Source organism: Corapipo altera, unplaced genomic scaffold (genome assembly GCF_003945725.1).
Source record: "Corapipo altera isolate COAL_440 unplaced genomic scaffold, ASM394572v1 45, whole genome shotgun sequence".
Taxonomy (NCBI): domain Eukaryota; kingdom Metazoa; phylum Chordata; class Aves; order Passeriformes; family Pipridae; genus Corapipo; species Corapipo altera.
The window spans coordinates 15,019,181-15,034,063 of NW_020884877.1; the positions used below are offsets into that span (position 1 = coordinate 15,019,181).

Consider the following 14,883-nt stretch of genomic DNA (forward strand, 5'->3'; position numbering starts at 1 on the left):
TCTTTAAAATCTAGTTAGCAAAATAAATATGTCTGTTTAGAGGGTGAGCAAAGGGAAGGAGGTTCACCAAGCCTGGTCCTGCTTCTTGATACTTTTGACAGCAGTTGGATACACTTTCAGTCCTTGCCCTTATTAACTGCAATGATGCTCACTCTGCTCCCTGGAGAACAGAATACCTTGAAGAAAACAGGGAATAGAGACCCTAGGCATAATACCTGTTCAGCTCCCAGAAAATGTGGTCAGATACATGAAAATCTTATACTGAGAAGCTGATAAGATCCAGATTTCTGCATGTCAGCATTCTCTAAGGAATGCTTTGACTCCCAGTCAGCTTCCATGAAGAGTAATGCACAGTTTTGTACACGAGAATGTGCAGTGATATCTATCTGTGTATGTGCAGCAGAGCATGGCTGTGTTATGGATTATGGGTGGATATCCAGGCTGTTCGTGTGTGTGTGGGGGAGGGTGTTACACACACAGAGTATAACTTGGTTAGTGGACATGCTTTTCCTTCAGCAAACCGCAACTGCACAGCAGCAGAGTTCACGTGTGCCAACAATCGACCCCCACTCAGGAGGTGCATCCCTCGGGCTTGGGTCTGTGATGGTGATGCTGACTGCAGTGATGCTTTTGATGAACACCAGAACTGCACACGAAGATCTTGCACAGAAAATGAGTTCACCTGTGGTAATGGCTTGTGCATCCGTAATACATACAGGTTTGTAACTACCCGGGCAGCTGTATTAATTCTCAAAATTGGCTTTGTGTGAAGCAGCTAATTCAACCTTTTTTTTTCACATCATTTAGTTCCAAGTACATCTGCATATTGTAGTAAAACTGTTTATCTGCTCTTCATTTATGCATTAGCTTTGACTTGAAAATGCTCCAGAATTTTCTATGTTAATATCCCCAGTGCTCACCATTAGCATTTAATCCTTTTTCCTGTGGCTAGTAACATATCCTGGGGTGACTCTGTCCAGCCTGTAATGCATACAGGGAATACAAGCAGGACTCACAGGATCAGACTATATAATATGACCCTGGTTTCTGAAAGTCTCTTCTATGGGAGCTAAAATATAGACCTTCTATATCACACCTTCTTTGGAAACTGGGACAGTGTATCCACCCATCTGCCCTAGCGACAGTGATTGCCTTCTTATATTTGAAGAAAGTGTTCATTCTTCTTCAGATGTGATAGGCGGAATGACTGTGGTGACAGCAGTGATGAAAGGGGATGCATCTATGAACCATGTCAACAGCACCAGTTCACTTGTCAGAATGGGCGCTGCATTTCCAAAGCCTACCTCTGTGATGGGGATAATGACTGTGGTGATGAATCTGATGAGCTGGAACATCTCTGTAATACACCAGAAGCGACCTGCTCTCCCCACCATTTTAAATGTGACAATGGAAACTGCATTGAAGTGGTTAAAGTCTGCAATCGGTTGGATGATTGCTTAGATAACAGCGATGAAAAAGGATGTGGTATGTATAGATTTATTTGTACTGTCTAATTTAATATACATAAGCAGCTTTAAAAAAATGAACTCGTAAGACAATTCCTTCATTACAACTGTGTCTATCCCATGGCTGTCTCTCAGAAATGAAAATTATAAGAAATGTAGATATTTAATTTTGGTTTTGTTTCATTTAAGTCATACTTCTTATGTATTGTTTTAACAGACTGTGACAACGAGCTAATTATATGAACTAAATATAGTTCATTCGTTGTTATGTATGACCCTTACTTTTCCAAAATATACCATTCAGAAGTCCATACTTGGCACTCAGGGTGTTTTGTGGCAGATTTCAAAGATACTAGAATAATTTCGTATTTGATTAACTTGTTTTCCTTTTTCCTTTATTACAGCAGTCCACATTCACATTCAGCATTTCAGGGGGTAGCAGGGAGAGAGAGACAGAGCACGTTGGAAAGTGACTGCCCTAGTACTCCATCCAGTTCCTTGAATAGAACTCCTTTCCTTCCCCAGGTATAAATGAATGCAGTGACCCTTCAATCAGTGGATGTGATCATGACTGTACAGACACACAGACAAGTTTCTACTGTTCTTGTCATCCTGGATACAAACTTATGTCTGATAAACGGACTTGTGATGATATTGATGAGTGCAATGAAACTCCATCAGTATGTAGCCAGATTTGTGAGAACACAGCTGGCTCCTACATCTGTAAGTGTGCCCCAGGCTATATCCGGGAGCCTGATGGAAAAAGTTGCCGGCAAAATAGTAATATCTCCCCATACCTTATTTTTAGCAACCGTTACTATCTGAGAAATCTCACAGCAGATGGCCAGTCTTACTCTCTCATTTTGCAAGGACTGAGAAATGTGGTGGCACTGGACTTTGACAGGGTGGAAAAGAGGTTATACTGGATTGATGTGGGGAGGAATGTCATTGAACGAATGTTCCTAAATGGAACAAATAAGGAGGCAGTGATAAGTGACGATGTGCCCAACGGGGAAGGTATCGCTGTTGACTGGGTTGGCAGGTAAGAAAATATGTTTTCTATCTTTCTGGGCTCCTAAGGAAATGATGTGTGAAGGAGTTTATCTTAAGGTTTTTCTCCACTTCATATGAAATTTCTGATGAGTCATGAAATTGTTTTGGATTGTGAATGCAGTGCACACCACTGCACTGAAATTGTTTATCAGTGTTTAATACGTAACACTTTTCTTTCATTACTCTCATAGTATATTGAGGTTATATCAGACTTGCTCTCTCATCAATCAGTCCTTTGCTAGCAGTTGCTGGGGTTGGGATGCAGGCTTCTCTCTTTGCATAACCAAAATGTTATATCAGGTAACTAGATTCCAGTTAAGTAAGGAATAACAAACGTTAATGAAATTTACCTCCTGTACAAATGTGAAGAGCATATTTCTTTTGCTCTTGAAAAAACGTACCTTTAACTGATAAACAACATGATCCACTTCATTTGCTGACAGGAGACCAGTATGAGAGTGAGGGATTTGGAAAGCACTTTGCATTATGGCAAATTTTTAATTGCTTGCTATGGGTCAAAAAGTAGTCTGATTGACTGCCACAGAAACACTGTCCTTATATGGTACCCTCTCTGACAGTGTTCTTGGCTGTGTTTCATCAGGTCTTGCTTTCTGAGTGCAGTACTATAAGCATAAAAAGTGCATCAGACTGCAAAACAATGAGAATCATTCAAAAAGTCACTGGAACTTCTATGAGAGTGTTTATATAAATATGTTGATATTTTTAAACCACTTTGTCTCTAAACCTAATGATAATTAATGTTGTCAACAGCCTCAAATGCTTTAGATTCATGGATAGATGAGGAAGGAAAAGGCTAATTTTAGCTGAAGTGGTCCTACTGTTTCATTCTAATACAGCTGTTGAATTACTTCAGCTATAATTAGATATGTTTTAGTTTAGTTGGTTTTTGTTTAGGTGTTTCAGAAAGGCTGAAGGACAGTACAATGGTTGAATTTTTCTGCTTGTTTGCAGTACAGGGAGAGGATTGGAGGATGCCATGAGATGCAGGTTGGGGAAGACTACTTTGTCCTCCTCCCTGGTGGGAATGGCACTGCTTAGGGTGGTGTAGGCAGGGGTTATATCTGTCAGGCTATTTCTAGAATGACCCTGTGGATGCTGGAGCTAACCAGCCCTGCAGAGAATGTCAAAGTACCCTGCTGCAGGTCTAAGTGAATTAAATGCTTTGTTTTGGTGCGGGCTTTTTAAAATCATCACTTTCGCTTGTATGATTTCTTTGCTTACAGCTGTGTATATTCCTAGGCAAAGTAATAGAAGTGTTAGAAAATTCTAGGTGAAGTTTAAATTAGGGTGTCAGATAACTTAGGAATTTTCTACCTGTTTGATGAGAGCAGAGGTGGCAGCATGGAACAATGATGATTCTCTCCAGTATTTTACAGCCCTGGTCACAATCCATTGCACTGCATGTCTGTTTTCCTGCTCCTGGCCCTTGTTGGTAGGACAGAAAGGGAAGATGGGTTTAGGAATTTATAGGTAGATGGTGTATTATTACTCAACTAGGCAACTGCAAGTTTGAATTGGGCAGTAACAATCATGGTTACAGGAACAGCCAGAGTGAAAGGGCAGCCTGGAACATGATGTAGAAGAGATGTCAGCGGAGTATGTGTTCCTTTACAGTGGATATATTTTTTATTGGAGAAAAAACCCTGAAATTTAAAGATTCTATGAAGCAAAATAAAAAATATAATTAAATAATATTAAATAACTCTGAAACTTCATTTCAGAAAATTGTACTGGGTGGATGGCTACAAAGATTGTCTCTATGTCTCTGAACTTGATGGAAGATTCCGGAAAAAACTGGTGGATCGGTGTGTGGATGTCAACAACACTTTCTGCTTTCAACACCCCAGAGGAATTGTTGTTCATCCAAAATATGGGTATGACATTTCAAGAGTACTTTTCCTTTCTTTTGCAAATAATCCTGCACTGTTCTGAAAATCTGAAATTTTGCCTGCTTGCATTTAGATTTGCATGGCGTTAGTTCTTAGTTGCAGCTTAATAGCTAACCTGTTCATAGGTATATATGCAGGGCACTGTGGAATTTGGTTCCATATGGACTAGCAAGTTTTGATTGCAATGCTAAAAAAGGTTGATAAAAGTGTGTGTGATTTGGCAGATATTGGGGCTGATAGTTACATTCTTTGAAGGCAATTGTGATTGCACAATTGTCTGCTGTAGCAATTCAAGTAATGAATATATTAGCTTTCTTCCTTAATCTCTGCTTTAATTCTGTGACAGGAAATACTGTATTTGAGTCTTGGCTTCTAATATTGATTTCAACATATTTTTACTACAATTCTGACTGTAAGTATTCATTTGAACAGACAGGTTTACTGGACAGACTTTGCAGATCGAGCCTATATTGGACGAGCAGGCATGGATGGCAAGGAGAAGACTGTGATTATCTCTACAAAGTTAGAGTGGCCCAATGGACTTACCATAGACTACACCAATGACAAGCTCTACTGGGCAGATGCTCATCTAGATTATATTGAGTATGTACACAGAAAAGGTTAAAACAACTGAATAATTACTCATGTCTGATTTTGGTGGGAGCATTTATAGGTGCTGTAGGCATCATATATATTAAAATGTCTGGAGTAGTAGGTGATATGTGTCATTAGAAGACACAGTAGCCTAGTTGCTATATTCGCATCCTAGATTCCACTGGAAGTGGTCCGAAAAGTGTAGCGAAAAGGTTTACACTCTGTACTCAAATATGCAACTTCTCTGCATGTAGTATACAGGCTGAACCAAAGCAAAATTGAGTATAAAATGCCTGTTTTTTTATTCTCTTATTTCTACCTATAGATAAGAGATGAGCTTGTAACTACACTAGTTGTGTGCTAATAAAATAGTATACAAACTATTAGAAGATGTCTGAATGTCCCTAGGTACGACATGGAATTTCCTGTTAGCACATGGGATTTTTTTGCTAATCAAGAAAAATCTATTAGTTGCTTCTAGTATTAGAGAATTAAATATCAGTAAAAATGAGTAATAGTATTCTGACTGTTTCAATGTCATGACATTGAAATACTTTGAAAACAATAATTTGTATTTATGTTAGTGTTTATATTTGTATTCGTATTTCCATGTACATTTACATTTATATTTACTTCTATTCTTCTCTACATTAATTCTTCTGACAGCCTTTTCTATGATGAAGTGTTAAAATGTCTTTTAATACATATTAATTATGTGTATGTTTCTCTCTTTTTCTCTCTTGTATTTGATAATTTCCCCGTATAGCAAGGTTAGAGTAAAAATGTAAAATCTTATCAAAGACAGCTTATCAGAGGAGGCTCTAAATAAGAAAGATATATAAAATTTAGGAATATAGGAAGCCTATTATTGTCTTAAGTGTTCCATTATTAACAATCTGAATTATCCAGGCAAGCTAGTCTCGTGTGACAAAAATAATTTGCTGTAAGGCAGTAAATGTGCAAAATTTCATTGGACTAGCCAGTGCGCTTCTGTGGGAATTATACATTTCAGTGATGCTGCTCTATTCCATTTATTTGCCTAAAATAGCCTGTTTTACTTTCCTCCATGTATTAAAATGAATTTGCTGAGGACGGTGCCCTATCATTAGGGCATAAAGTAGCTGCAATTCTACATTGCATGATTCTAGTCACCAATGATGAAGTACCATAAGCATACATAATAAAGATGGGAAGATGTTTTAGCATTTATCTGAATGTTTTGCACATATTTTTCTTTGTGGAGGTACTCTGACCTGGATGGACATCATCGTCACACAGTATATGATGGCACTTTACCTCATCCATTTGCAATAACAATTTTTGAAGACACAATATATTGGACTGATTGGAACACAAGGACAGTTGAAAAGGGAAATAAATATGACGGATCAGACAGGACTGTTCTTGTGAACACCACACACAGGCCATTTGACATCCATGTTTACCATCCATACAGACAACCATTTGGTGAGAAAACAGAATTAGATTTACGTTTAGAGGTTCAGCTGTATTCAGAGACTAGTTGTAAAGGGTCCTGAGCACACCCAGCTTTTGCCTTTGCTGAGGGGAATAAAATGCACAGAGGAAATGTAGGCATCTACTTTACATTTATAAATTACCCTTTCTTTGAAAAGCAATGACTGGAAGTGCATAATTGTTAAATTATTTTCTAAAATATCATGGCTTAATAGCATACATTTCCTGCATATGATATCACATGTATTTCTCTCAATAAGTGCCTACTTATCTAGGTTTTGCTTTTCAATCTCTCACATTTAAGGTTTCAAAACAGTGTTAGAGGAATCTATTGTAGATTGAGACCTTTGTGTTCTGGAAGTTACAAATTATGGTAATATTTTTCTTCTTTTTTACCAGTTAATAATCCTTGTGGCACCAATAATGGTGGCTGTTCCCATCTTTGTCTAATAAAAGCTGGTGGTCAGGGTTATTCCTGTGAGTGTCCCGATAACTTCATGATAATACAGTTCGGTAATACAGCCCACTGCCTTCCTATGTGCTCCAGCACCCAGTTTCTCTGTGCAGACACTGAGAGGTAAGTCCACAGCTCACTGTTGCTTTTTCAATGTCTTTTTGATGTGCTTACAAAGACAACACCAAGACAAGACAGGTTTTTTTCAGAAAAGACTTCTAGACTGGTTGCTTAAGTAGTACTTTTTTACTTTTCTTCTTGTTATATGGCATTACTAATGTAGCAAGTTTTGGGTTATTAGAAACATGTACCTCCAGATACAGCTTCCTGTTGAATTAAAAAAATCTGCAATCTTGTCTTATTTTTTTATACATCTTTTTATACATCTTTTGCAATGTATGTGCTTCTGCCAAATATATGCTGTCTGCCTGTGGCTCAGGAAAACCATGTAGCTGATGTGAGGGCACATTTCCAACACTTCTCTGAGACAGCAGTGGAGGGAGAGGAATGGTGATACAAGAGCTCTTGTGCTGATGTATCACTCTGACCCTGTGAGGCAGGTGTGCTTATCTGAAGAGGTGTTACAATGATAATCCCTGGTGAAATTCTTATGCTAAAGTTCAAGTGAATTATTGAAATGTTACATCATTAAAAATCCAGTTGAAGAGTGATCTAAAAGGCATGAGAGAGTATGAGCACAAATATACATAAAAATCAAATCCTTATTAATTTTTTGTGAAATTCCTCCTAGAGGCCTGCCAGTATCCTCTGTTTATCATCTGTTTCTGGTGACAGTATTGTGGCATATTTTATTAGCATTTGGCATATGAAACAGAAGAAGTTAAGTTCAAGATGTTTTGGACGTTTCAAGAAATAACACTGAGACAAGACTGTATTTTTTGCTGTAAAAGGATAGTTGTATATCTGTAAAGCCATATCCTCAACAAAGAAAACACTGTTTTCTCTTTGTAGGTGTATTCCTATCTGGTGGAAATGTGATGGACAGAGGGACTGTCGAGATGGCTCCGATGAGCCCCCAACCTGTCCGCACCGCTACTGTCCTGTCGGGCAGTTCCAGTGTAATGATGGGAACTGCACAAGTTCACATTTCTTGTGCAATACCCAACCAGATTGCCATGATGGATCAGATGAAGATCCTGTACTTTGTGGTATGTTCCAACTAATAAATTTAAGTGTTTTGCCAGTATAAAATGTGTAAACAACATAAAAATTTCAGAATCGTTATCGCTTGTTTAAAGATGAAAAAGTGAGATAAATATAGTCTTTTCTAGTCTTGCACCTGCTAGAGCAATTCACCTCAGTGCAAGCAAGATAAAGAAGAGCAAAAATGTACTATATCAAAACATAAACATTTTCTATACTTTTAAGAGAGATTTACACTGTTGTAAGTTACAATCTGAGGTATAAAATATTAGAAACAGGACTCACTTTGTTTTGTTCTAAGTAAAGCCATGGTGAATAAGAGGAATTTAAGGCTTTCTAATGTCCAGGTCAATCTAACAGGTGTGCTAGTTTTCCCTGTATTTTAGCACTTAGTGTGATGGGACAAAATTACTGCACCCTCTGCATTGTACAAAATGCAGTTCAATGTGGGAAGATTTGTTTTAGAAAGCTGTATGTGATAGCAGTATTATAGAAATGTAGCATAATTATGCTTATGAAATAATGTTATTTCCTTAAAAACCTACGCTGTTCCACATACTTATGTCTAATTTAAAAAAGCACATCCTTAGTTCTCTTTTTGTACATAACATGGTTCTGACAGTTGCAAGCTTAGTAATATAAAGTGGAGGGGGAAGCAGTGTGGTTGTATAATTGATAGTTTGTCATTGATAGATAATTGATAGTTTAGTCATTGCCTTCCATTAGCAAAGTGTTTCTAAAAATGACCAAATTAAATGAAATGTCAATTTTACCTGAGTTGCAAAAGCTAAGCTCTTAAGTATGCCACAGGGGAATTAAAAAAGTAGGAATGTGGCAGCTGTGTAATGCAGTGATTTTAACATAGTGGGTACAATAAAAATCGTTTTAGGTCTATGTAGTTCCTTCTGCTCATTGTCTTGTGCATGGCAATAGAATCCTTTGGTCTAGAACATATATGGAAATTATAATACACTGTTTTCTCTGAAACAGTTTGGCAGTATATGTTAAAAAAGTAGTAGTGTAGTACAGTGAGACATACAAAGTCTGGAAGTAGAGGTCAGCTTTGACTCCTGTTTTCATAGACCTTCAGAGCTCCCCTAGTTTGCCAGCACTGCTGACATCAGCTTTCAGTGCTTTGCTTTTTGGGAACAGAGACTACACCTTTGTAGGCTGTGGAGCTGGTAATAGTGTGGTCTGCTGCTATGTTTTCTGACCTGTTCATTCATAGAGGAACAGGCTCATCAGACAATGGACATCTAAGTTCATGGAATGGCCAGAGCCACAATGTTGCTTATCTCCTCTGTGAAGTGACTGAGGGCCCCTGCCTCAATCATATGGAATACTGGGTTTATTCCCCTCTGCTTTAGGAAAAGGTAGTATCTGTCTTGCTCCTAGAAGAATGTAGAATCTTGGTGAGCTTTTCTAAAGATGCCTGGGAAAAATGTGACATGACATTAGAAACGTCTGTCTTAACTGGGCAAGTAAATGGGATGTTTTAAATTTTTACGGGCTTTCTTTTTAACTTTTGTTGTAAACATGATAATGACTCAATTGGTATAACAGCAGCAGACCATTCCTATAACTTTTGGTATCCTAACAGCTGATTTGTATTCTTCCAGCTAATCACCAGTGTGAAACTCATCAGTGGCAGTGTGCCAATAAACGATGTATCCCAGAAGCCTGGCAGTGTGACAGAGAGGATGACTGTGGTGACAACTCAGATGAAGATAGTACTCACTGTGCAAGTAGAACCTGTCCTCCGGGCCAATTTAAATGTGACAATGGCCGCTGCATCCCACTGTCCTGGAAGTGTGATGTGGATGATGATTGTGGTGATAACTCTGATGAGCCATTCCACGAATGCAGTAAGCACACAGCTGTACGGGCCATTCACTTAGGAGTTGGACCTGATGATCCTTGTGGGTCCCTTCCAACTCAGAATAATCTGTGAACTCTGAGTGCACCAAAAACAGAGCAAACCACATTACTTAATTTTCCTGAGACTGAAAGTTTATTGGAAAAGAATTTTCTGCAAGCTAATTGCATACATGTAGTAAAGAGTGTTGGAAAACACTCTGTATGACAGTGTTTGTGTGACAGAAATTATCACAAACTATGTGATAATTTCCTATTTACTTATTCTTGAAGAAGATAAAGCTTATTTATGCTGGTCAGACTATCAAAAACTGGCAGCATCTCACTTTGACTGGCTTGATGCCAGGATTTTCCAATGTGCTCTAGCATGTCTCTCTGAACCACTGGCCATCTTGAAGAACTTGTGACCAAGTTTTGCCACCTGAGGACAAGCCACCTCCTCTAGCTTCCAGATTTGGGACTATTACCATTGTTACCAGATCTCAATAGTCAGGGGAAAACACTATGTGTATGCTTTGAACCTCTGATGGGTTTGTAGCATATGCAGAATAGAAGCAGCATAGATTGGAGAAGATAGTAAAATCAATACATGTAATGCTTTTTCTTTTACAACACTGAAGTTACCAGAGAGCTCTTTTTAGTTGAAAAAGTTGACTATAATTCAAAACAGGTTTTGAAAGGCAGAATAGCAAGGACAGTTTAATGGCTAAGTAACTCAACTAACATTGACAAATGCCTCTTTTAGTGGGACCTGCCTATCGATGTGACAATCACACACAATTCAGCTGTAGAAGCAACTACCGTTGCATACCATTGTGGGCAGTGTGCAATGGGAATGATGACTGCAGAGACAACAGTGATGAACAAGGCTGTGGTGAGTTTGGAGAAGGTCATTTCAATGTAACTTTGTACCTAAAATATTTATCCAATTTACAAACATCTTGATTTTCTGAAAGTCTTCAATAATAATGTACCTGGGCATCTTTTGTTTGGTATCATTTAATTGCTCTGCTAGTTATTTGTCTTCAGGAGAAATTCTGTGTGCAGCAGTGCATTGTGCAGCTCACATGTTTATGAGCTCTGAAGATCAGGATTTAATTATTTTGCCTGATACATCATCAAATGAAAAGGAAATACTGGTGCATGAGCTGAACTATTAAAAGTTTTAAAACTGCCAGTATTTTCTACATTTATGTAACTTACCTCCTGTGCTGGTGAAACCATCAGTGTGGGAAATATAACAATGCCTTTTGGATTTATATTGAAACCACTCACGTATACAGTTATACACAAAGATCACTGGATCACTGTAGCAGAATCAGAAAACACTTGAAAATGTAACACACCATGATGTCAAGATGCCCTCCTTTGACAGTACTGAGTTTCTCTTTGTGCTTCCATCTCAATTTGATGTAGTTATTTCAGCCGTTTCTTAATCACTTCTCTATTACTTGGCCCAGTTTGTGGTGCAGAGATCTCTGTCTACTTCAGTTACAATCTGTGCATTCCGTCTTATCCAAAGACTGTGCTAATGTGTGCTGTTTTGTTGGCAAACTGCCTACACTACAGAGGAGATGACTTGCAATCCTGTTGGAGATTTCCGTTGTGACAATCATCGATGTATCCCACTGCGCTGGAAGTGTGATGGAGAGAATGACTGTGGAGATAACTCTGATGAGCACAACTGCAGTGAGTTCTTTTTCAGCTGTAATGACATAGTCCTGTTTTTGACTTAACTATCCTTGTATTTCTGATGAGAATAAGGCAGACAGCTCTCAACTGCAACCATTCTGTTATTTTACACTGTAGCCTTTTATTTGCTGATACCACACTGATATCACAAGGATGCATCCTGGTTACATAAAAACACTGATAAATCCAGTCATCACAATAACACAAATTCCTGTTTTCCACTAAGAAGTGACATTTGAATTCCTATGTGCAAATGTGGTATTATATAGTTTCTTAAACAACGGATTTTTTTTTTCTAATTTGTATTAAAAACTCCTGTATAATTCTGTGATGAAACAAAGCCCACAATGAATTTCCTTTTTTCTAAGTCAAGGGGGACATAGAATGTGTAACGTGTTTAAAGAGTATTGGGGGAGAATGCTGTTTTAACATCATTTAGTTTTAAGGATTTTACCCACATTACATTTGTCTGCCCACATTACATTTGTCTGGTTTAGTGAGACAAGTGTGGATGTTTAACTGTGCATCTGGAAAACTTTTCATATTTGTGCATTCATTTTAAATGAAGGTCCTCGCGAATGCACAGAAAGTGAATACCGGTGTGACAATCTGCGCTGCATCCCTTCCCGGTGGATCTGTGACCACGATGATGACTGTGAAGACAATTCAGATGAACGTGACTGTGGTGTGTACTCTTACATATTCATACCCTTGTTTCTGGTGTGATAAATTATTCTGCCAAATAATCTTTTATGGGAAGCATCTTTAGTGAAGTAATGTTCACCAGATCACTTTAGTCCTTCCACCAAAAGTAGAGGATACTACAGTTTTAATGTTCTGGACTTTTGCAGCATTTTTTTGAATGTTGTTTTCAAAAACTAGTATTTTATCTGGATTTGTAGAAGAAGACATTTCAGAAGTTACTTCTCAATCTTTTCAGAGCTGAGGACCTGCCACCCAGGTTATTTCCAGTGTGATAGTGGACACTGTGTTGCAGAACGCTTCAGATGTGATGGAAATGCAGACTGCCTTGATTTCTCTGATGAAGCAACTTGTCGTGAGTTTCAAACTTTGCAGTTGGTGCTCATTGCTCTCACTTCCAAAAAGATTTGCACTTTTGTCTATCTTTAAGTGAGATGACTCCTTAGAGCTATAGAATTATGCAGCATTCAATGATGTCAGTAAAAATTCAGGATAAGTATAATATTTTGAATCAGCTTTTTGATATAATAATAGGTTGCCCTCTCTTATACTAGTTGTAAACACATTCCTAATGGTAGGAAATGAATGTGTTTACAAGGTCCAGGAGAAGATACATGTGTGATCAAATTAAAATTTTTGACTATCCCATGGACACTGCAAGATCCAAACTGTTTCAGTTGTACCAAATTCTAATAAGGTTCTGTAATGAGATTTTTCTTTATAATACCCAAATTTATGTAAAGTTTCCCAAAGTATCAGTGAAGCCAAGAAAATAAAATACTTTTCCATTTCTGTTTTCCTTCCGTATATTAATCTACTGTGAAAAAATATCTGTAACTTGCATGAAGCTCCAGCTCCATCTGTTAAACCAGAAAGTAGTGTTCACAGTTGGAATGAAAATATCATCTCTCTGCTCTATCTGCATTGACTGACATCAGCTTTTTAGGTGATACTGAAGTATTGGTTCTGACTTATATATTCACATTATTTTAGGCTTCAATACTTGAGAGAACTCTTTATGTTTGTATCATGGCACTTCTGTGCATCTTTACATTTTAACACCGGTGCTTCAAGTAAGAAGGGGCATCTGCACACTACTATCTGTATTTTTCTGATTGTAACTACATCCTGGAATGTACATCACAGTAGTTGTCTTTTAGAACCTGAGTTACATAACATTTGGCTGTTCTTAAAGGGAGGAGAAAGTGTATGAGAAGCCCTTGAAAGAGCAAGGGTATGGTTTATTTATATAGGTTGGTAGAAGCATATTGTTTTCTTTCATTTAGTTCAGTTTCTTTCACAGTTTTTACAGAATCTGGGTGGGGTTTTTTACTATACCAACATGAGTCCTTTTGGAATTGGATATCTTAGGTACTTTTTCAGTCATTCACATATTGTGCCAGTGATGTTAGTTACTTTTATTACTGAACTAGATTGTCAGGAACAAATTAATCTAGCATTTAAGTTAAAAAAAGTTTATTTTCAAAAGCTTCTGTAACTTATGTTGTTTCACTATTTATTTAAACCTGAGTTAATTATATTATCACTACCAAGAAGTCCTCAGTCCTTGCAGTCTGTTGTTGCTGTACATCTTTGCAGTGCCTCATATAGTATCTCCTATTATGGAGAGAAGGGTTTTTAAAAATAACATAGGATTGGGCTGAATATTTTTCAGGAAAACATAACATTTTTATTGTAAATGCAAATGTCATAATCATTTTCCTTTCTTCAGCAACACGGTATCCTAATGGTACGTACTGTCCACCCATGCTGTTTGAATGTAAAAACCACGTCTGTATCCAGCCATACTGGAAATGTGATGGTGATAATGACTGTGGAGATGACTCTGACGAAGAACTTCACCTTTGCTGTAAGAGAGAGAAATTATACTCAAATGAACAATATGCTGAATAAATCTACCTACAATAGACAGAACAATTAGAAAATAAATTTTAATTTTTCAGGATGAGAACTTCATATGCAAGTTCACTTCATCCTCCAACAATGTGTTTCTCACTGCTTTGCAGATATTTGTATATGTGGTTATAAAAGTAGGGAGAAGCATAGCAAAGAGATAAGGACACTGTTTCACATTTTGCAATTGGTTATCTAAAATAAGAACATCAATTTGAAATTAAAGATTAATTCAGATGATGTATATTCTCAAAGGTGCTGAGCTTTTAAAGCTATCGGTATTGTCACGGTGCCTTTGTAAGTATGGTTGAGGAGTCCTGACTTCAGCTCTAACAATTAGTTATTGGAAGTGCTACTTGAACAGGTTTTGTCAGTTGTACACTATATAGCCACTAATAGCATGTTGGATTTTCAGTCACTATACTTCATGAACAAATCTAGAAACTTCAGTGTTATATGTAGTAGAGAATATGCCTTTGGCCAAAGCTGATGTACTGTCTTCTGACAAAAAAATGTGTAATGTCCTAACATACAGTCACCAAAATGTGCAGAAAATATTCTTTTGGGTCTGAATGCCTTCTTA

The 14,883-nt window shown here is 37.6% G+C and overlaps 1 protein-coding gene across 2 annotated transcripts in view; it reads left to right on the forward strand.

Moving 5' to 3' along the window:
- Positions 1–14,883, forward strand: part of LRP2 (LDL receptor related protein 2) — a 116,651-nt gene that overhangs the window by 79,972 nt on the left and 21,796 nt on the right. For both annotated transcript variants that reach the window (XM_027636839.1, XM_027636840.1), the window contains exons 48-61: positions 517–718; positions 1,190–1,485; positions 1,992–2,508; positions 4,262–4,414; positions 4,862–5,032; positions 6,267–6,490; positions 6,899–7,076; positions 7,926–8,122; positions 9,737–9,982; positions 10,738–10,866; positions 11,562–11,681; positions 12,253–12,369; positions 12,625–12,741; positions 14,119–14,256. In XM_027636839.1, the coding sequence (XP_027492640.1) occupies positions 517–718; positions 1,190–1,485; positions 1,992–2,508; positions 4,262–4,414; positions 4,862–5,032; positions 6,267–6,490; positions 6,899–7,076; positions 7,926–8,122; positions 9,737–9,982; positions 10,738–10,866; positions 11,562–11,681; positions 12,253–12,369; positions 12,625–12,741; positions 14,119–14,256 (2,805 nt within the window). The remainder of the gene's footprint in view (positions 1–516; positions 719–1,189; positions 1,486–1,991; positions 2,509–4,261; positions 4,415–4,861; positions 5,033–6,266; positions 6,491–6,898; positions 7,077–7,925; positions 8,123–9,736; positions 9,983–10,737; positions 10,867–11,561; positions 11,682–12,252; positions 12,370–12,624; positions 12,742–14,118; positions 14,257–14,883) is intronic.